At 40.0% G+C, this 23770-nt stretch overlaps 1 protein-coding gene and 1 pseudogene across 1 annotated transcript in view; one reads left to right on the top strand and one right to left on the bottom strand.

The window, feature by feature from the left end:
* SETDB2 (SET domain bifurcated histone lysine methyltransferase 2) overlaps positions 1–23770 on the top strand; it is a 94539-nt gene that overhangs the window by 36921 nt on the left and 33848 nt on the right. The window contains exons 10-14 of the mRNA XM_056826129.1: positions 875–971; positions 3592–3929; positions 6260–6348; positions 7056–7170; positions 11323–11455. Coding sequence (XP_056682107.1) covers positions 875–971; positions 3592–3929; positions 6260–6348; positions 7056–7170; positions 11323–11455 — 772 coding nt within the window. The remainder of the gene's footprint in view (positions 1–874; positions 972–3591; positions 3930–6259; positions 6349–7055; positions 7171–11322; positions 11456–23770) is intronic.
* LOC130453829 (eukaryotic initiation factor 4A-III-like) lies at positions 16699–18345 on the bottom strand (annotated as a pseudogene).

The following is a 23770-nucleotide window of genomic DNA, read 5'->3' as shown; positions in this document are numbered from 1 at the left end:
GAGAATTTTCCCCAAGAATGGAGACACGGAGACAATGCAAGTAGGCAAAGGAACACCTTTATTTCTATCGCGCTAGGGCTGTTCCAAAGAAGGAGTCACGCCCAGCTCGACTAGGGGCACACCTTATATAGCATAGGAGGCTCCAATGAAATGTGAATAACAGGATATTTCGGTTTGGCAGTTACAGCTAGCTGAAGGGTTCACAATACAGGGAGTGTCTGCTTAGCTGCTGGAATGGTTATGCTGACTTGGGACAAGAGTTTACCACTGATCCCCCACAAGGAGGTCATTTTGACCTCCTTCACTTTTACAGTACCCAAGTATATTAAAATGTACCTTTTTGAATAGTATCTGTCCTAGGTGTTACAATGTAAGGTGGGTAGTTGTCTGTACAGTGTCTTAAATTGGAGGAAGCACATCCTTTAACCTAACTCCTCAGATTGGGAGCCAAAGTATAGTGATTTAAGGTTAAGAACTTTTCATCTAAGGATAATTGGAATATTGTGAATGTGGATAGAAATCTTTATTTAAAAGCATTATGATACTAGCTTCTTGGATCTGCACAGTCATCCAAGAACTCTTGTCTCAGACATAGCAGGAAAATAGAATCCAGCTTAGGGTGGAGTAGGAAAGCTGGAGTCTGGGTGCTATTTTTGTAGACAGGCTGGAGTTTGAGTGCTATTTTTGTAGATGTCTTCTAACTTTGATTAAGAAATTATTCTACTCCATTATACCACCTTGGGAGTGAAATGAAAAACTAATCTAGTCAAGATAAGTCTCAAAATTTGGAAAAGTTTTAAATGCTAACTCCTCCTTAAACAAGAAAGTAAATATATTGATCTTTTTCTTTCTTTCTTTCTGTTTTTTTTTAAAGGGAATTGTTACCCTGGAGTCTGGTATAAGCTCAGACGAGGAGGATGAAGTTCAATCACCTGAAGTCCAAACAACTCCCAATATCAGGGAAGAGAAAAGTAGGGTTTTCTTTTGCGCCTGGTCTCTTGCCTGGTTTTTTCTAACTTTGAATCATGCTTCCCTTTTTTTCATTGGTCTTGAACACTGAAACAAACATGCTATCAAGTTCTTGGAGTTAAAACTAATCTAGAAGCTGTAGATGCTTGATGAGGCCTACTCCTCCATCAGAATTGCTAGAGGAGATTTGACAGTAAAACCTTCTTTTTCCAGTTTTTTGCCTGGACCTAGAAATCATGGAATAAGAGGGTCCCTCTTGGTGCAATAGTAGAATCAGCATGGTTTTTGAGGGCTAGCAGTACTGCTACAAGGACTGTGCTCTATCTCCTATTTTTAGTCATGCCTAAAAATTGCCACGCTGTGCTTATTGTGTCTTTGGCCCTAGGTAATAGGATCACAGATCTAGATTTTGGAAGGACCTTGGGGGCCAACCAGTGCAACACTTTAATTTTACAGATGAAGAAATAGAATATTATATTTGAGAAGGTATATATATATTAGAGCCAATAGCTGATGGGCACCATTTATTGTGAAAATACTTGGCTCATTTACTTATCAATTTACTGTTGATACAGTTGGAGCCCCATGAAAAACTGATTTTTATTATACAAACAAGCTGGCTATCACTATCCCATAGGATTCCCCAGGAACCCACTACTGAAGTGAATAATCATTGCTGCTCCCTCCCTCCTCCCTCCCTTTCCTCTAAGGACTTTGGTTTGGGAGGCAGAATAGCTCTTGAGGCTACAGTTTGTTGAAAGACAAAGTACTGGAAAAGCAAATATTATTTCTAAGCCTATTCTTTATCTTTAACCATTTATTTCACTGTAAAGTTCATTCATACCCTACATTTCCAAGATTTTTTTTCCTTTGGACTACTATTGAACTTCATGGACAGTCCATGATTTAAATATTAATACATTCAGCAATAGGCAGCAACAACGATTGAAGTATAACCATAACTGAAGAGAAAAAGTCAACTTAAAGAGCTAAAATGAGATTTTTTTTTTATAAAAGAGAAAAATTACTTTTTGTCATTTAAGTTGCAACAGAGATTTTTTCCTTTCCCTGAAAAGTATTGTTTGATTTTTCTGCTCTCCTACTATGCAAGAATTTTCCCCTCAATGGACCCATGATGATCTCAATATGGGAACTCTCTCCCATCTACTTCTTGTCATCCTGTGTGATTCTTATCTATTCCTGCACATGGAGTCAGCCACATGCACTGGAGGCCTTACCCTGAGTCTTTTGACATTCTCTAGAACGGTGATGGTGAACTTTTTAGAGATGGAGTACTATGCTCACCCCCCACCCCTGAGTGCTGGGCATGCCCTGCCCACCCCTTACTCCACACAGGGGAGTCAGAAAGCTTGCCCATTGGGCTGCTGGGTGGAGGGGTGAGTGAAATGAGGAATGTCCTCATTGCGTGCAGAGAAGGGAAGGGAAGGGACCCGAGCGCTCTGCTTCCCTCCAGCTCTGCTGTCTGTGAGCTGCCCACCTTACCTGCTCTGTGCTCCCATTGGCTGCTGGACAGAGGGAGAGGGGCAGGTGATATGAAAAAAATGTCATCAGGCATGGTGGTGCTCCCCTTGGAGCAGCTGTGCCCAAGTATCCCTGCCTTTCTCATAAGAGAGTGGGGGGTTGGCATGTGGCCTTGTGCCTACAGAGAGTGCTCTGTGTGCCATCTTTGACACCCATGCCATAGGTTTGTCATCACCACCCTAGAAGGTTTGTTTTGGTTGGTTATTGAGGCAGCATCTCATTGCTACTTTTATTTTCCTTTAAAAGGTATAAGCAATGATTAATTTGCCAACTGAGACCCCAAACAATAATAATCACACACTATAAAGATAAGTGGTTTCAACAGACTTAGTAATATGGACATTGAAACTGTTTTCAGCCTCTCTTTGCCTTAGTAGATGGTTTTTACAGGATCTTATACCAGAATAGGTCAACAGGGTGACAGATGTGGTCTCTCAGACCTTAATGAACTTGTTTGGAGGACAGACATACAGTCTGACGCACAATCCATCCATCACCTGGCCTGTACTTGGAGGTTTTGCTGGCTTGGGAGAACCTGCCAGAGCTTACATTTCATTGGCATAGTCTTAAGGATCCCAGAGTCCCTGGCACATCCTCATGAGGCATTAGAAAAGGGCATGAATGAAGGAATAATCACATAATCCATAAAAAGGCAGATATTACTGCCACTGTCAACAACCCTATTAGTTAGTCTTCTCATTCTAAACAGTGTCCTTAGGGACTGTTTAGAAGCCTGCAATATTTCATACAAACAGCTACTTCTAAAAACTGTGTTATATTCTGACTCAATAGAATATAAACTCCTGAAGGGCAGGGAATATTTCATTTTTGTCTCTGTATCACCAATGGCTAGCATGTAGTAGTAGGCACTTAATAAGATTAAAATGAATTGCTATAGCTATTAAAGAAGACTGCCCATATGTGCCAGAAGCTGATTCCATTTTTGAAGAAAAAAGGACAATTTTCTGAGGAAATGATTTTGAGACCATAACCTAGGATGTGTGCAGTTTTATGATTACTATGCTTGTTTCAGTGCTTTTCTTTAGCCAAATCTTAAAAAGGCTTCTGACTTTTTTTTAGTGGAGTCTAGCTGCTCTGGTGAAAATTCCAAAGAAAAGCTGTTGACCACATCTACCGGGCTGGATAACCATCATTGTAAAGCAGAAAGGCTAGTAGAGAACATAGGTGATCCACTGGCCTCAATGTTTGATATGAGTGGAATAAAAGAATGTAAGGATCGGGACCAAGTCTCCCACGAGGAAAGAACACGGGAAAGGCAAAATCAAGAAATCTTTTGTGATGAAGAGTCACTATCTGAAGTACAAATAGGTGTTTCAGAATCTATAAAGAAGTTTTGTGAAGATGGCATTTACTTATTGGATGCTACTAAAGAAGGAAATGTGGGTCGCTTCCTGAATGTAAGTATACACACTGAGGTGGGGTACTAGGCTTGTCTTCACTGGACGTCTCCAAGTAAAGGCTTGGCTGACCTCTTGTCAGGTATGCTGTAATAGGGACTCTTGTTCAACTGTGGTCTGTACTAGGTGGCCCTTGAAGTTCTTTCAGTGCTTTGAACTATGATTCCCAACAAACAACTTCAATAGAAAACTGACTTGTGCTTTTGGGAATGATTTTTTTAATAAGATCATAGAGGGGAAATAATTTAAAGAAAGGGTCTAGGAAGATTCACTTAGAGCATATTGAAAGACTTCACAAGATGAAATTACAAAAAAAGACTTTCAATATTAAAACCATCTAGGCTCCAACACAGGGTGATTTCCTATAAAGTGCTATTCATTATAACATAATGAATAACATTCTGAATTTGTTCAGGAATATGTCTTACATGGGGGTAGAAGGACTGAATTCTATATGATTTCCTACTCTTTTAAATGATTGACTTACTAGAAGCAGCAAATTGATATAAGGGTGATGTTTGCATATAAGTGTTGGCAAAGATGTGGCTCACATGCAGAGTGGGCACTCGGGGAGTACCTCCATTCCTCCTCTTCCCAGCACCATAGGGTGTTTTTTGCATGCCTCACTCCTTTGTCTAGCTGCCCAAAGCAAGCACTTTCTCCCTCACCTCTCTCTGTGGTGTGGGGTTCACAGACAGCTTGAATTTTCCCTCTGGGCACTTGAACTGGAAAAGGTTTGCCAACTGACATATAGCATCCCTATATATAAACCATAGCGAGTTTGAATTATGTCTGTAGCTGGGTTGTGGGTATAGAATTCTTCACTGTCATAACAAAAATAGCTCATATTTGTATACTACTCTAAGAGTCATAGAGTACTTTATAGTTTATAGATGGTTTCTTTATAGCCACCCTGTAATATAGAGATAAATTGTCTTGAAACTATATTACTTAGCATTGTAGAATGAAGGACATGAACCCTTTTGCCTATGTTTTTATGACCAGTGAGCTAAGAATAGGCATTTACATTTTAAAATAAATTTGTTTATGTTTTTGAATATAAAAATCATTCTTAGCTTGAGGCCAGTGGGCCAGACTCAGCCTTCAGGTGTTAGTTTTGCTGATCCCTCAACTACAGAATCCCTGTCTTAGTAGAATTCCTCCTTTGGAAGTCATAAAGGATGTTTGTCACCTCCACTTTAAATGTGAACTTTCATCATCTTGAATTGTATGTGCAGAATAATTTTATAGAATAACATAAACTGACTTTTCCCTTCATTGTGAAAGGAACGAATGTGTATTTACCAGGTTCGGTTTTACCAGTCTTGATCAAAAGGGTACTTAGCAATAGTAGTAGTCGTAGTAGTAGTAGTAGTAGTAGTAGTAGTAGTAGTAGTAGTAGTAGTAGTAGTAGTAGTAGTAGTAGTAGTAGTAGTAGTAGTAGTAGTAGTAGTAGTAGTAGTAGTAGTAGTAGTAGTAGTAGTAGTAGTAGTAGTAGTAGTAATAAAAATATCTGGATTTTACATAACACTAAGTTTTGCAAACCACTTTATATCTAGTTTCTCATTTGACCTTCACAACAACCCTGTGAGGAAGATGCCTTATTATCCTCATTTCATAGGAGAGGAAATTGAGGCTATAGGGAGGTAAATGATTTGTGCATTGTGGTGCCCCAGAGTAAATGTCACAGGTGGGATTTGAACCCAAGGCTCCTTCAAGATCCTCCATCTTGCCTCATTGACCTTTATGCATGTACTCCTTCATTTAAAACTCTATTATACCATGCTACTCGTCAAGACATGGCCAGACTAGGCAACCCAGCTGCATAATTCCATGGTCTTCCTACCAGCTGTTGTGTTTCAGGTTGGTTAAATATTGATGAAATAATTGAAACTCAAGTGACCTGAGCAAAGCTTCTCCCAGCAGCCAGGTAGCCTCATTGTAGAAGAGTACTTGAGGATTGAGACAGCCAAGGGTCTGGATGCTTGGAAAGGAGCAAGAATAGGGTTTCCATTCTGCCCACATTCCCCAGTAGTATGCATTAGCATTATAAGAACACACAGGACCAGTATGTGCTACAAGGTTACTCTGGACTTCTTAGCTTCTTGGGAAGGATAGAAGAGGAATGTATGATTCAAAGAAAATTACTTTTCCATCTACCATTGCTCTAAACCATCTGAAATTAGAATACTTGGTCCATAGTAAAAAGAAAGGGGGAAAAATGAAAATCAAATTATGTTATAATTCTTTAAAGAAAAAAAAAGCATTGAGCCTTCTAATTCTGTTTAACCTGTATTATATTTCAGATCATTTCTTTTCTTATTTTACAGCATAGTTGTAACCCAAATCTCTTCGTACAGAATGTTTTTGTGGAGACTCATGACAGAAACTTTCCATGGGTGGCATTCTTCACAAAAAGGTTTGGATTTAATTTTGCTTGTGTAGAGGGAAAACATAAAAGGCATGACCTTGAAAAACACACACACACACACACACACACACACACACACACACACTCTCATCTCTCTTTTTGGATGTCCTTAGAACAACTATTTGACACCCTTGTCTATTATTTAGTAACTAAAATTATTCCTATTAAATTTAATTTTGAATTTCTCACATTTCAGCTGTTTTGCTACACCCAAGAGTCCCAGGTCAAAAGTGTGAACTCCTGGTTCAGATAAAATCTAACCTACAAAGTTAAATATTACAGAAATCAAAAGGTCTAAAAGCTCTTGCCTGACCTGCTTGCTGTGGCTACATAGCTAGGTCTTCATTCCTCAAAACCTATTTCTCCCTTTTTCTTTTTTAAGCAGAATTATATCATAATTGATTTTTTAAAAATTTGAATCAAAAAATAACTGGCCTTCCTATTAGGCCAGTTTTATTTTAAACACCAGAAAGCATGCGGAAAATGTGAAAAGAGTTCATGGGATATATATATCCCTACATCTATTATACAAAGCTTTTAGTAATTCCTTGAGGGCAGGGTCTGTCATTTTTTTGTTTGTATTACTAACAAGCCTTAAACAAAAAATTACATTTTTAAAAATTGAATAATAAAGAATAAAATTCCATTTGTATGAATGCTGTTCATTGTGATTTATATATTTATCTGCTTTTTAGGCATGTGAAGGCAGGAACGGAACTCACGTGGGATTATGGTTATGAAGCTGGGAGTATACCTGAGAAAGAGATTCCTTGTCAATGTGGCTTTCACACTTGTAGAAAAAGAATATTATAAATAAGCAATATGTGTATGCTTATGTCATTTAGTACAAGCTAAGAACTATACAAAATACCCCTAATTAATAATGCATGCACCATCAAGAAATTTCTCATAAGAAATCCTCTGAGGTGGGGTTTGGGGTATTAAGATTTTTTCTGATTTCTTAAGTGTAATTTAGGAATCCTGAAGTAAGAATGACATAGAAAACAACAGGAACTGGACAAATAGATGTAGATGTAGGCTCTTTACTTCCGTTCAGCTTTTCAGTAAGTAGGGTGGAAGTAATTGTTTTGTATGGGAGAAATATTAATATGAAATTTGTTATTTGTTTTAACATGAATATGTTTAAGGAGGTATATGTCACAGAAGGATTCTTTTGTCTCTTATTCCTATTTTTTAGGAATATTTGTTTTTGGTTCATATCCTAGAGGTGCCAAACCTCATGTTTTTCCTGGCCTTTATAACTTAAATTATGACAGATCTGTCTGGACATGACATAAAAGCTTTAGTTGTAGGAGAAAAGAAACCATATGATAGAGCAAAAGTAAAATAAGACCTCACTAATTCTGGCTGTGTAGAAATTGTCTGAATTGTACAGTAGGTTTAAAGAAATAGTTCTATTACTGCTCTGTATATTCATCAGCTGAGAACTAATAACCTCTTGCCTGGATGAGGGCCTTGAACCGCTTTTTTTTTTTAACTTTTCTATCTGAACTGATAGATTCTCTAAAAGTTTCACTTTTTCCTTAGTACATTACAATATAACAGCTATTGGATTAGAAGCCTGTTGTTTGCAGTTGTGCAGGATACAAGGGAGATATACCATAGGTAAGATTTACCCACTGTCCTCATACAGATGCCTGTTGAGTGGAGGGAGGGAGTAAGGGAGCCATATTAGAAAGAGATTCATGGCAGAGGTGGAGTTTGTCAGGCTTAAAGGTATAGTAAGGATTCCATAGTGAAAGAAAGGAAGTAATTCCAGGGCACAAGCTGAGCAGTATATGTTTGTGGGGGGAAAACAATTGCCTAGTTTGACTAGAGTGTAGGAAAGGGTGATAGAAATCCTAAAGAGGTTTGTGAAGGGCCTTGAAAAGGCAGTGGAATTTGAACTTGACTCAGGAGTTAGAAGGAGCCATTGAAGATTCTTGAGCAGAGGAGCTCAAGAATCAGCATCAATCAAATTACTATTCCCAGCCTTTTTCATTAAAAAAAATAAAAGTGGTATAAAACAAACAAACCCTACATAGCTCACTATTCATCTTCTAGTATATAGAAAGCCTGTAGCATTTGCTTCAAATATGCTAATCTCCCTATCTTTAAGATCTTGCCTCATTTACCTTTATGTATGTACTCCTTCCTTTAAAACTCAAGCTTAAGGTACATCTGCCCTGCTTTCCTCTGAGTGATCGAAAATCATAACACCTGATGTTTATGAAATGCTTTAAGGTTTGCAAAGCACTTTACATGCATTATTTAATTTTATTTTCACAACCCTGTTAAGCTAAGTGTTGTAGCTATTATTAGCCTCATTTTACAGATGAGGATACTGAGATTGTTCTAAAAGTCAAGTGACTTGCCCAGGGTTGCACAACTAGTAAGTGAGGCAATATTTGAGAATCCAGCCTTTGTATAGACCACCCATAATCCCTTACTTCTGGATACAGTTTTTAAATTATTGATGTAATTTGTACAGATTTTGTTGATTATGTTTTGTCTCATCTGTTCTCTTAAACTCTGCCTCTTTGAGGGCAAGGATGGTGTCTAATCCTTACTGTTTCCCCACACCTAAATTGTATGGTGCTGTGTGTGCACCCTATGGGTGCTCAATAAAAAACTAGTTACCAATCGTTGGACTCCGTAATCATTTCTGCTTAGGATGACTGGGGCCGTTTCCCACCCAAGTGCCCCCAGTGCTATGGAGTTTGGCCTGTGGAGAGTATTCCTGCAGGCACCCCCATTAGCTCTAGGCTTGGGCGTCACCCAAAGCCACTAAAATGCTTTGGCGAGGCACATGTTGGAATATAAACCATCATTCCCCAGCTGTTAACCCCAAAAGGAAACAAAGTACCATGGGTTTGAGTGGGAGGTGGTTCTTAGAAGTCCATATCCATTCAACTAGGAAGTTAAGGCCACTTAGATGATGGTTACCAGTGGCAGAAAATGGCCTTTGGGAGAGGATAAGTTGAGGGAACATGGCGACGTCTAATCTGTTAAAGAGCCATCGAAGACCAGTGGCAAGACAAAAGTCAAAACAATTCACAATGGCTTGGGATGCAGTGGAGACCTTGGCTTCTTCCATGTCTGGCCAAATTCTAAGCGTGTCCTAATGGTCTGCTTCAGCTTGCCCACCTACATGGCCATTGGAACAGATTGTTCTCATCCTCTCCATCCATTGCAGGAGATTTCATCAAATGTCTGGGATAGATATCTCCCTTACTCAGCTTTGAGGCCTATCAGTTACCCTCAACCTGGTTTAGCCCACCTGCTCAGATGGTTTACTGAGGAGTGCCTCTATACATGCTCCAGTTTCTTGAGTCACAGGTGAGAGCTGGGTGACAGATGGACACCAGAAGAAGAACGCAGCCCTGAAAAGGGCCCAACTGGAACACCTTATATATCTCAATCTACAAGCAGCTAGGTGACATAGTAGATAAGAGTGCTGGACCTGAAATCAAGAAGATCTGAGTTCAGATGTGGCATCAGACATTTATTAGCTCTGTGAGCCTGGACAATTTGCTTCAGTTTCCTCATTTGGAAAATGAACTGGGGGAAAAAAAAAAAGACAAATCACTCCAGCAACTTCCCTAGTAAGAATGGCATGAAATACATAAGCAATAATACCCTTGCCAATATTATTTGCAAGTGACATGGAAGATGTTTAATGCCAATTCCAGTTGGAAAAGGAGTATCTTATAGATGATGGGATTTTCCAAATGCTTCTGTTTATAGCTCACATTTTGCTGATTGGATGAAAGCCTGGAGCATTAAAAGCCTACTAAATGAGACCTGTGATATCACAGAAGAGATAAAACAAGTTGTCCCTTCAGGAAAAACCAAGTGGATGAACAATGCCTATTGTCCAAAGTATGATATACAATTAGATGGTCATCCCATTAGGTAAATGAACTTTGGACAGATAACACTGCAGTTTCAAAGGAAGAATTGAACAGAACAGACTGGAGTTCAGTTAAAAACACTGCTGGCTTCTACCTTCTCAGTATCTTTAACACTAATATTTCAAAAACGCATAGGTGTACACATACACATGAATATATCCCCTGGAACATATTTATACATGCACATGTCTATCCATATGTATTCATAAATGTATGCATATACACATCACATTTCTTGTCAAGGCTATTAATACCGTTCATGAAAACAAAGTGTCAGAATCTTTTTCTTCAATAACAAGCTTTATGTAATATCTTCAGTGTAACAAATAGCTTTCAAAATAGGTGTAATAAATAGTAAGATGTTTGGATTTAAGATAAGATAACTTTATACAGAATTGCACTAATTATTTATAAGCCTAGCTTATAAAGGGTCTTATCTTTGAGTTGTAACTCATTTGATAACTGTCTTGGTAATTTTAGACTAATCACTTTAATAATAATAAACTTAAGTGATTCCCTATTATTTTTTGTGTCAAATTCAAATAAATTTATGTTTGGTATTCAAAAAAAAAAAAGAAAATGGCCTTTGACCCAGACCCCCGCTCACAATCCCGTGTGCTTTCCACTTGGCTACATTGCCTCAATAGCAACAATGAAAAATGATATGGTTGCCGATGATATGTTAACAGAAATTTTTAAAAAATCTTTTTTGTTCTAGGTAGGGGATGGCTCTAGGAGGGGAAGGAGAAGGGAAGGGTGCAAGAAATGCGAAAACGATGACAAAAATAAAACTACGGCCCTGCTGGGGTAGGGAGGATCGCACTTCCGCAGGGCCAGCTAGCACTGTAGGGAAGAAAAAGAGGCAGAGGTGGGGTTCCAGCCGGCAGGAAATGAATATTCCCCACGACCGCCCGCTTTCAAAAAAGAAACTAACCACCCAGCCTTGAGGAATGAGGAAACGAAACTGATTTGGGCCAGCCCCTCAGTATCCGGGAGAGGCCTAAGTCTGGCGGGCTCTGGCGGGCTCTGGCGGGGCGGGACTTGGTGAACTCCGGGACGCGGAGCCGGGCACCTCCCCTTCTCCCGCATGTCTTCCCCAACCCCAACTGAGCTCTCCCTGGAGGAGCCAGGTCTGGCCCTGTCAATCATGGCGACGGACGAGGCCCTAAGAGACCCCGCAGGTAAGGACCACTGCTTCCCCCAGACGGACCGGAAGAGAAGAGTTTTCCCCTGCTCTCTCTCCCCACCCCCCTCGCCAGCCTTCAGAAGCCCGGATATCCACAGAGGGGCGGGGAGCCCGTCCTCCCTTCAGGAGCTAAACCTTGGGACTAGAGTAGCCGTTAGAGCTTAGTCCCTATGACCCTTACGTAGGCTCACCCACCCATCTTTTTTAGAAGGGGCGGAGAAACCTTTTAACAAATAGGCAAGAGGCAGGCAAAACAAATTCCTAAGTTGGTTGTGTCCAAAAAACTGTCTCATGCTGGAGTCCAGTGGGGAGTAGCAGCCAATCAGCATTTATTAAGCGCCTGTTGTGTACCAGACACGGTGATGACTCTCCCTGGAAATTTTTTGAGGAGTTTTAAAGTTTTCTTGAACCTTTCAAAGTTGTTTGTCTATTTATTCACCATTACAATGTTGCCATAAAGTGGTCCCAGCTCACTTTACTCTGCCTTAGTTCATTCCGGTGTATGGTGCTGTCTCAAACTAGTTTCTCATTTCTTACTGCACGGTAATATTCTATAACCTCAATATAGGACATAACTCCCATGTACCCTCTTCCGTCCCAGTTCTTTGCCACTACAAAAAAAAAAAGCCATTATGATGTAATCGACTCCATCTTTTTAAAGATGAGGAAATAGATGAGAGATGAAAGAACTCCACCAAGGTCACATAGAAAGTGGTGGATCGGATTCAAACCCAGGTCATCTGATTACCAATCAAGTCCAGGGCATGTTCCAGCATAAAGAAGGCAGGAGTTCACCAGGAAGGCAGGCAGTGATGCCGGAGTACAGAGATGACTTCCTGTTACCAGTAGACGTATCTGCTGCCCCCTAGCGTTCACTGAGAGCAGTAGCTGAAGAGAAAGCTAAGCCTGTGGAGTTCACTACAACGTGAAGGATTTGGGTTCAAATTCATATCCGCCTATGACTTATAGCAAGTTATTAAACGTCCATGGATTTTAGGTTCCTCATTTGTGGAGTGGGGATAGAGGGAGATTTGGCATTTTAAGAAAATATTTTAAATTGTTTCTTATTTTGTACTTGGCAAATACCATTATTCCAAACGTTCCTTCATCAGCTCATTAAAAAAATGAACCTTACCATATATCAGAGAAGCATATTCAAACAAAAAAAAATCCACATAGGGACTATGTCTGAAAATATATATAGCATTCTGCACCTAGCATCCATTTTAGCTTGCTCCAGAACTGTTATTTTCTTTTTATGGCTTTAAGAATTTAAAAAAGCCTTTTAAAAAAAATCTAGGAAAGACTTTCAAAGCTGTTTTTCTGTACTTGTAGTTCCCTGGTATTGTGTGTTAGAAACTGAGGAAACAAAGGTTTGAATTTCCAAGCAAATCTGTTTATTAGCAAAGCTAATGATCTCTAATTGTTGGATACAAGGATATCATTCAAAGATTAATAAGGCTTTCTTATAACTGATATTGGAGAACAGATCAGCTTATTTTTGAGTCATATGGTTGTTCTCTCTTTTCCATTAGCCAGAGTTTTACAAATCTTGTAGCTATTTCAAGAACATCCCAGGGCAACTAGGTGACATAGTGGATTGCCAGGCTTGGAGTCAGAAAATTACTCATCTTCCTGAATTCAGAATTGCCTTCAGATGCTTACTAGCTGTGTGACTCTGGACAAGTCACTTAATCTTATTTTTCTCAGTCCCTCATCTGTAAAATGAACCAAACACAAAATGGCACACCATTCCAGTATCTTTACCAAGAAGACCCCAAATGAGGTCAGAAAGAGTCAAACACATCTGAAAATGACCAAACAAAATACTACAAAGAAAGGGTTGGAGATGCATTGTGGGAAGGTGGTGGCCTGCGATGTGAAGCTTCCTCATCCTCCTAATACCAATCCCCTCATATAACCAAAAAAACCCTATAGAATCAATGATAAAAGCAGCAAAAATAGAAGTCAGGTGTAAAACGAACAGCCAGTGATAAGAAGGGGAAAAGGTTTTTGACTTCCCTGGCCTAGTTTCTACTGCCACAGGCCCTAGGGACAGGAACAAAGCAAATAGAATGGAATCAACAAGGCAGCCCCTTGGGGCAAGATTGATAACCTTGCCTTATTTGCTAAGTCCCAGAGCTTTCATCCCCTAGGATACAGCAGAATCTACAGAGGAAGGGCCCCAGAACAGCTGTGTCTTCCTTCAGCTTTGGATCCCAGGACTTCCACTTAACTTGAGGAAAAGAGTAAGGAAGGAGTGAGCACCAGTGAGTATGGTTGCTGAGGGACTAGGGCTCCATCGGCTGTGATCACTTCCAGGGGAGTGGAGTCCCTGGTTGCTACCACAGAGAAAGGCAGATTTGAAGTTGCAGTGGCAAAATTGCTTGCCGTTGGAACACCTGAAGTCAGACACAGACTAGGACTTGAGTAGAGGACACAGGAGTACATCAGACCCTGGACTGTAAAAACAATGTAACTGAGTAATAAATCATATATTTTTCTTCTGTGTTTCTACTCCCATAATTCTTTCTCTAGATGTGAATAGCATTGTTTTTCATTAACTTTCACAGGATTGTTCTTGATCATTGCATTGCTTTTAGTAGCAAACTGATACATTTGGTCATTCTACAATGTTTCATTTTCTGTGTATAATGTTCTCTTGATTCTGTTCATTTCACTCCACCTCAGTTCATGGAGGTCTTTCCAGTTCATATAGAAATTAAGCAGTTCATTATTCTTTTCAGCACAACAGTATTTCATCACCGTCAGATACCACAATTTGTTCAGCCATTCCCCAATTGATGGATACCCCCTCATTTTCCAATTTTTTGCCACCACAAAAAAGCGCAGCTATAAATATTTTTGTACAAACACTTTAAAAAAACCTTTTTGGGGTACAAATTCAGCAGTGTTATAGCTGGATCAAAGGGCATGCAATCTTTTAAAGCCCTTTGGGCATAATTCCAAATTGCCTTCCAACATGGTTAGATCAATTCACAACTCCACCAGCAATGCATTAATGTCCCAATTTTGCCAGTTCCCCTCAAACATTTATTATTTTTCTTTACTGTCATATTGGCCAATCTGCTAGATGTGAAGTGGTACCTCAGAGTTCCAAACATAATTCTTGGTGGGACAACAATGGTTTAGAGAGCTTAAGTATTCTGTAAAAGTCTTACTATAACACTCATACTGTGGAGATAATCCTGAATCCTAAGGGGCTGAGACATTGGAAAGTTCTACTGGATCTGACCAAGCTACAAAGACTTAGTTTGGGAAAGAGTATGGTCCTGGCAATAGATTGTGTCTGCTGCCAAGGAACATTCTTGCTAAATATGGTCCTGGTAATGTATGTTAACTGAGACCCAGAATGGTTAAATTGATCAAATCAAATGCTTCTCGAAACAAATAGAAACCGGCCTAATATTACATAGCCAAAGCAGTTGTGATTTTTTTTTTTTAGAAAACAAGATGGAAATATACATTGAAAGCTATAAAGCTGTTTGTGTGCATTAAAGGAAGGATCCCATTACTAGTATTAGGCCCTAAGAGCATTAATGAGAGGATAAAAAGCAGTGCAATGTATGTCAATTCATTGAAGCTTTGTTTGTAGTGACAAAATAATTGGAAATAACATAAATATAAAGATTTGGAGAAGTGGCTGAATAAATTGTGATATTTGAATGTAATGGGTTGTATTATGTTATAAGAAATGACAAATATTGGGGGACAGCTGGGTGGCTCAGTGGATTGAAAGCCAGGCCTAGAGAAGGGAGGTCCTAGGTTCAAATCTAGCCTCAGACACTTCCTAGCTGTGTGACCCTGGGCAAGTCACTTAACCCCCACTGCCTAGCCCTTACTGCTCTTCTGTCTTGGAGCTAATACCCAGTATTGATTCCAAGACAGAAGGTAAGGATTTAAAAAAAAAAAGAAATGACAAATATTAGAAATATAAAGAAAATAAGGGAAATGTGTGAAGAGATGAAAAGAGAAGAAAAAAAGATAAGAATAATACATACTATGATTGCATTTAAAAATAATAGCCACAAAATAAGAGAAAACAGTATCCAAGTAAAACAAATCCAAAGGAAACTCAAAAGCAGAGGATGTTTATATTAGCACACATATATAATTTGCATATTTTAACCAAATTGTAAACAATGCAGAATGTTGTTTTGTACATACTTTTTTTTTTGCATTTGTTTATTTAAATGTTTTTTGGTGGTGGTTACTAAATATATAATTGTAAAAATTGTGGAGAAAACCACTATAAGATGTTCCAAACATATTATGATCAGTGCCTATTAGCCCAATATCTCAGAATCATATCAACATCTTAAATTTTCTCATGATCTTATAGTTTACAGAATAACAAGGCTGACTTCCCAAAATGGAATACAATTACAAAATGAAGTTAATGTGATTCCTTCAATATGGATCATTCTTCGTGTCTAGGTTCGGGGTCTCTCTGCTTAACCATGAGCTTTTGGCCAGACCCAGTGACCTTGTACCTCTATCTCCCTTGCTGGACTGGAAAAATTACTCACTGGTTTTTTTTTTTCCTTGAATTTCCCCATGAGAATTCAGTCCAGTGCATTTTCTAGATCTGTTTGAAGGAGATTTGTTTTGTGTGTGTGTGTGTGTATGTGTGTGTGTGTGTGTGTGTGTCTGTATGTGTGTGTGTGTGTGTGTTTGTTTGTTTTGTTTTTGGTGGTGGGGAGGGAATGGGAAATTCACTATTTCTTCCCAGTGGACCACCATCTTGGCTTTTCCTAGACTAGATATTTTTAAGTCTTCTTCCTTTAAGTTCTTTGATCCTTTCTTTGTTGGGCTACTCCATGGTAATATGAAATAGTATGCAGAACTATTCATTTTCCATTTTTGTTTTTCTTTTAAAAAAGTAAATTTCAATGATTCTTTTGCTTTTACAGCATCTACATTTTGTATTCCTTCTAGGAACATTTATTTCTAATAAGATCAATCTTGCAAGTAGATAAAATAAGCTTATTGACCCAAGGTTCTCTTAAACTATAGGAGAGAAATCTAGTTTAGTGAACAATATTTAGCTTTCTTGAGTTTCTTGTGGTGTTTTTCCTAAATAATTTGACAAGCATTTATTCTTGAGAGACTAGGGATACTAGTTAAAAAATAAAACCTCTTGTCCACAAGGATCCGAACTTCTACTGAGGGAATGGAGTGAGAGGATTAAGTGAGAGGGTTTAAGTTTATGTGAAAATGTCTTAATTTTTATTGGAAAAACAGGATTTGTAGCAATGCATAATTTACACACAGGTAATAGGAGATGGCAGAAATTCCACAAAGAGCAGCTTGTGGAGCAGGAGCTAGGTAAAGAGAGTTTAACACAAATAAACCCTCCTATTAAATAAAAGTTGAACTTAAACGGCATACAGTAAGCTTTCCAACTTCCAAATGTAGTATAAAATTAGCGAAAGAGTCTCCAAGTGGTCTTCAAAGTAGTTTCATCAGATAAGATCAGCAACATTCATGGGTATTTCATCAATTTGAGTTGAGTAGTACTGTTCAATATCTCTTTGAATATGAATATCATTATTCTTTACACAATTAATCATAACACCCTTTGGGCCATATCGACCTGATCTCCCAATTCCATGTATGTATAATTCTGTTATTGGGCAAGTCATAGTTAACATTAAGAGAGACTTGAGGAACATCTAATCCACTAGTCCAGATGTCTGTAGAAATAAGTACTTGGCTTGCACCAGATCTAAACTCTTTCCTGATAGACTCTTTTTGGGGCACGTCTCCATGCACTAATGAAACAGTGAAGTTGGCTTCTCTGATTTCCTCAGTCAGTGTAAAGAGGTAAAATTTAGGGGTAACTGAGGCAGGTAGAAATTAGTTTCTCTCTGCAAGGAGTATTATTTTTATGAGGTTTATTAAAGGTCAAGGGTTAAAGAAAATACAAGCAAGAGAAGCACGTGCTAGGTGAGGCCCACACAAATTTCACTCACATCATGAGACACTTGTTTGCCAGCGGAAGACAGGAAGCGAAGAGAGCTAATAGCTTTACAGCCAGGTTAAATACCCCATCTCGCTCTCAGCCCAGGCGAGGTTACAAGGCATTCTGGGAAGTGAGCAAGGACTCCTGGGGATTGAAGTCCTGGATTCAAGTCTCCATTTTTCACATTAGCCAGTCTACTTTCCTCTTGGTATTAAAAAGATGACTGCTTGAGTGATAGTCAAAGTATCCTAAAGGTCACACAAAGAGTAAAATGTCCATTCTCTTTCTACTGCCACAAAAAACTGTTTGATTCCTTGGAAAGCCGATTCATCACATTTAACCAGGATACGAATTGGATCAGTCATGAATTTATTGGGCATTTCTAAGATCTCATGAGGCAACGTGGCGCTGATCAAGACTACCTGAGGCAGGTATCTGTTCCTTGAATTCTTTATTAAGCAGTTCATCCGCTTCATCCAAAACCAACATCTTGAGAGCTTGAGTTCTTAAACTTCTGCGAGGAATCACATCTTGAATTTGTACAGCTAATTCCCTGGTTGGGGCTAAGAACAAAGCCTGGGTTTCTCGTACCTGAATATCCAGACACTGGAGGACCTGAAATGCTAAATGTCGCTGTTTTGCCTGTACCAGAGTGAGAGTGTGCAATGACATCTCTTCCTTTCAATAATTTGTTTGATAGCACGCTGTCAGTTAACCAATGGTTTCTTAAAACCACAGGCGTAGATGCCTTGCAGCAAGTCCTCCCGCAAACCCATCATGTTGAAAATGGGTGCCACGTCCACTTCTTCAGTGGTCTTGAATTCCATTTGGTCATGTCTTCCTCTTTCAGCAGTCTCTTCCACAGAATCCAAAGTAGCCATCGTGTCTGTGACAGTCATACTGCCTGAGGAAGCTGGAAAAGGGGGTGGGGGGAGGGATAGGATTTACACACAGTACAACAAACAATAAGTCAGAAAGGAGTACTTGGTACAATAGATGAGTCACTGGTTCTGGAATCAGAGGACCTGAATTCAAATAATTCCTCTGATATGTGACTATTAATAAGTCACATCATCTCTCTGAGACTCTGTCTTCTTCTCATCAGTGAAATGAAGGGGTTGGAATAAATTTGTGGAGTCAAAGGCCAATAAAAATAGATGCCTGCAGCCATATATTGACTTAGAAAAATACAAAATAATGTTATTTAGGTTTTATTTTTATTTATTTTTGTTAAACATTTTCCAATTACATTTGGTTCTTGTGGCACTTGGGCTCTCGCTGGCTGTTTGTCCCAAGCAAGCCAGAAGTTTGACACCTCTGGAATAGATGATTCTGAGGTCCCTATAAGTTCCCACTAAGGTCAGTGACCCTTAAAGTAAATACAAAATAATGTAAGGCAGAAAACATCAGGAATGCTGAGAGGATTGGCAAAAGCTTCCCTTACAAGCTGGCACCTGACCAGCACATTAGAAGGCAATTAAGAATTCCAAAAGAAAGGGGAAGGAACAGAGAGCCCATATATGCAAAGGCAAAGTAAAAAGGAAATGACATTAATTTGGGGAAAATGTTGGAGTGGAACACTTGGACAGTTGGACAGCGTCAGAAAACAAAATAATATGAAATAAATCTGAAAATGTAGGTTGAAGCCAGATAGGGGAGAGAGTGGAGAAAAGGAGATTCAATAGTTTAAAATGCCTGCTGGAAAAAATGTATACCTTTTGCAAGGAACTGTTTGGCTGACTCAAATTTGATCTGTTGAAGCTCTCCCCTTTTATCATATTAATGCGTTTTCTCCATTCCCACTGGCTCTTATCACAAATCCTTGCTTACAGTGGAGTATGGGTTGGGAGTGATGAAACTTCATGAAGCAGGAGAATGGCATTTGATCAACTAAGTGTAGAATGGAGAGAAGAAACTCTTTGGGAAGACTCTACAATAAGTGCCTCCATTTTCTTTGTTCTCATTCTCTTCTTGACTCTCAAAAATCTGGCTTCCAACCTCAACCTTCTACTGAAGCCTCTGTCTCAGAGTTACCAGTGATCTCTTACCAAATCCAATGAGCTTTTCTCAGTCCTCATTCTTCTTGACCTCTCTGCAGCTTTTGGCATTGTGGATCACCCTCTTTTCTCCGATTCTCTCTTCTTTCTAGATCATTGTTGTTTTTCTGACACTACTCTCATCTGATTCTCTTCATACTGGTCACGTTGGCTGATTGTAGTTGACCCAAGCGACAATGTGGCCCCTCTTCTTGTCACCCTATATTTTATTCCCCCTGATATTCCCATCGGCTTCTATGGATGCAATAATCATCTCTCTGACCAGAAGACTCCAACTCCATTTGCCTTTTGGGCATCTCAAACTGGATTTCCCCCAGATACCATAAATTCAAAATGTTCAAAACTTTTCCTTCTAAAGGCTCTCCTCTTCCTAACTTCCCAGGCTCACCATCTTGGTGTTCCTCTCTCACCTTCCATATCCAATCTGTTTCCAAGGATGGACGATTTGGCCTTCACAGCATTTCCTGGATATGCTGCCTTCCTTCTTCTGAGGCTGCTTCCAAGGTGTGTGGAGTGTTCAGAGAGGACTGGCCCCTTTGTTGCGAGTCTGGCCAGCCCTTTAAAGGGCTGCCCATTCATCTTTGGTGTCAGCCTATTACCCAACTCTCTCCTGTGGCTCCAAGAAGCCATGCCATGGTGAAACCAGCTTGGCAGACAAGCTAAAACAGGTTGATGGGAGCGGACAGACCTCAAACCTGTGTGTGAGTTAGAGGAATGTCTACCCCAAGCCTGTGAAAACTCTCCTTTGGTGGGAATGGTGAATGAGAACGATTTGCTCCAATACCCATGAAGACAGTTGAAGCAGGTACTATGGAGTGTTTAATGCTTGGGTAGACTTTGAAAATGCCGAAGTCATCCTGCACCCCAGGCCATCACCAGCTGGCTGGACTTTTGTCTTGCTCCTGGACTTTGATGACTCTGGAAGAGAGAATGACTTTATGCAATGCCACCTCACTGAAATGCAATGGGGGTGGGGAGGAGGGGGCAGCTGGGTGGCTTTGTGGTTTGAGAGCCAAGCCTAGAGATGGGAGATCTTGGGTTCAAATTTGACCTCAGACTCTTCCTGGCTGTGTGACCCAGGGCAAGTCACTTACCCCCATCATCTAGCCCTTACACCTCTTTTGCTTTGGAATCAATACATAATATTGATTCTAAGACAGAAGGTAAGGGTTTAAAAAAATGGAAAAAAAAATTCAATTTATTAACAAGCCAAGACATTCTTCTATGATGTCATTGATCCTCTTTGAAAAAAACAAAGGATGAGTAACGAGAATACACCCTTAGTTTGGGCCACCACCTTGGCACAAGTCCATAACACCTCATTCCTGGGCTTTTGCAATAGCCTCTACTCCAGGCCATTCTCCACTCAGCTGGCATAATCATCTTCCTAAAATACAAGGCTGATCATATCACCCATGTAATCAGTAAACTCTAGTGGCTCCCTTTCCTGGCTAGGATCCAATATAAAATCTCTTTGGCATTCAAAGTCTTTCATAACCTACTCTCCAGCTTTCCAGTCTTCTTATACCCACAACCCCCAGCCCCCAAGACACATACACACTCCCCGTGTACTCTGATCTAGTGATCGTGGCCTCCTTGCAGTTCCTCAAAAATATGCTCCGTTTCTTGACTGGGCATTTTCAGTGGCTCTCTCCTATTGACTTGGAAATAGCACAGAATTGCTAAAGTAGTCAGCAAAACCCAAGTCTTTAATCAGGAAAGAAATCAGGAAAGCAAGCAGGCTTGGGAAAGAGGCTGTAGCCAGCTTTAATACAACGGGAGAAGCTACTAATATAAGAAAAAAAGGGGTACTTAACATTCACTATATCCACTAGTCCCACCCCAAACTGGGGTCACCAAACACTTAAAGGTCTGTTGTTCAGTCTGAAACAGGTGAGTCTGGGACTTCCCTTGGGGTCAGTTGAGGGGGGGGCAAACTTGAAATTTGCAAAAAAATCCAGTTGGTACTCCCATGCTTGAGATTCTCTCCTCATCACCTCCTGGATTTCCTGTTTTCCTTTGTGTCACCTAAAATTTTACCTTCTACAGGAAGCCTTTCCCAATCCCCTTTAATTCTAGTGTCTTCCCATTGTTGATTATTTCCATTTTATCCTGTGTCTTTATCCTAGTGGGCAGCTAGGTGGTATAGTGAAGAGAGCACAAAGTCAGGAAAACTCATCTTTGTGAATTCAGATCTGCCCTTAGAGATACCTGCTAGCTGTATTGACCCTGGACAAGTCACTTAAGCCTGTTTGCCTCAGCTTTCTCATCTATAAAATGAGTTAGAGAAGAAAATGGTAAGCACTCTAGTATCTTTGCCATGAAAATCCCAAATGAGGTCATAAAGAATTGGGCATGACTAAAAAAACAACTAAACAACAATATCCTGTATCTAGTTGTTTGCCTTTGGTCTCCTCCATTAAGACTGTGAACTCACTGAGAACAGGGACCGTTGTGCGTTTCTGTGTATCCCCAGTTCTTAGCACAGTGCCAGGCACATAGGAGACTCTCAGTAAATGTTTATTAATTGAAAAAAGAAGAAACTTAAAAATAGAGGGGATAGCAAGGTAACCCAGTGGATGGAAGGTTCTGTGTTCAAATTTGACCTCAGACACTTCTATAGCTGTGTAGCTTAGACAAATCACTAAACCCCTATTGCTTAGCCACTGCCAGTCTTCTGCCTTAGAATCAACACAGTATTGATTCTAGGATGGAAGGTAGAGGTTTAAATATATACATACATACATATACATATGTTTTTAGAATTGGAAGAAGTTGAGGATAAAAATCTTTTAAAAACAGACTTTATATGTGACCTAGTGGTAAAAAGTTCAGAGGTGAAGGAATCAGAGAAAATTTCATGGAGGATATGACATATGAACTGAGCCTTAAAGAAAAATAGGAGAAGCAACCCAGACCCTGTGAGCCATTCGGTGATTAACAGGCAAATGGTTTTACTTGTAGAGGTGAATATTTGGAGAATGATAATTTCCCTCAGTTTGGTGAGATCTCCCACCAAAGGGACCCAGGACTATTCTACGAAAAGTCATCAAAAGGCCAAGCCTCAAAGGCATTCGCTTGCTGGGATGACCCTGCCTGAGAGGTCTCAGAACCCAAGTCCCAAAGGAGCAGAATTGGGGCGGCTTCTGCCATTTCTAGGGGAAGGGGCTATACTGTGTCTGAAAGAACTCAGCAATGACCGAAGGAAGGATCATAGCTCAGTCTAAAGCTGGAGGTGGTGGAAGCTACTCCCAGGAGAATGCACGAGTCAAGCAGCCACCTCCACCTCAAAGATCAGGGCCAGGACTGGGAAGGAGGCTGTGTGGTCCTTTGGGATAGATGCTGTGTATTGTGGTGTCAGAGAGAGTCTGAAAGTGGCATCTCTACTGACACTGTCACAGCCAGATGGGGGCCCTTGTCACCTCTTTCTTGTGCTCCCATAATCACCTTCTTGTCTCCCTTCTTTCTAGTCACCAGTTTCTTTCTTTTTCTTTTCTCCTATCTTCTGTGGTTTCTCTCCTTCCCTCCCTCTCCCCCACCCTCTTCTCTCTCTCTTTCCCTGTCTCTGTCTCTGTCTCTCTGCCTCTCTCTCTCTCTCTCTCTCTCTCTCTCTCTCTCTCTGTCTCTCTCTCCCCCCCTCCCCATCTCGCTGTCTCTCTCTGTTTTTCTCCTCTCTCTCTGTCTCTCTCCATTTCTGTCTCTCTCCTGTCTCTGTTTATCTCTGTCTCTCTGACTCTCTGTCTCCCTCTTTTCCCTCCCTTTCTCTGTCTTTCTGTCTCTGTCTGTTTCCCCTTCTCTCCCTCCTTTCTCTCTCTCCTTTTCCTGTCCATTCCCTCCTTAACACTTTCCCTTTATTATAGACCCCAAAGTAGTAATTTTTTATTTCTTTTCTCCCCTTGGTTTTCTCTTCAGGCTACCTTAAAATCATGACATCTTTTCTTTCTGTTCATTAGGAAAATCTGTTAACTTTTCTTTCTTTAAAAGGCATTCTTTGAAGGGCAGCTGGGTGGCTCAGTGTAGTGAGAGCCAGGCCCAGAAATTGGAGGTTCTGGGTTCAAATGTGGCCACAGACATGTCCTAACTGTGTGATCCTGGGCAAGTTATATTGCTTAGCCCTTATGACTTTTCTGCCATGGAACCAATATATAATATTGATTCTAAGACGGAAAGTAAGGGTTTTTCTTTTCTTTTTTTAAAGTTTACTTTGTCTTTACAAACACAGCTAACCATGGGGATGGGGGGATGGGACATTTAAAGAACTATAGAT

This window comes from Monodelphis domestica, chromosome 4, assembly GCF_027887165.1.
Source record: "Monodelphis domestica isolate mMonDom1 chromosome 4, mMonDom1.pri, whole genome shotgun sequence".
NCBI lineage: Eukaryota > Metazoa > Chordata > Mammalia > Didelphimorphia > Didelphidae > Monodelphis > Monodelphis domestica.
The sequence above is the reverse complement of the archived record's forward strand: the minus strand, read 5'-3'. Positions and strand labels throughout refer to the sequence as shown.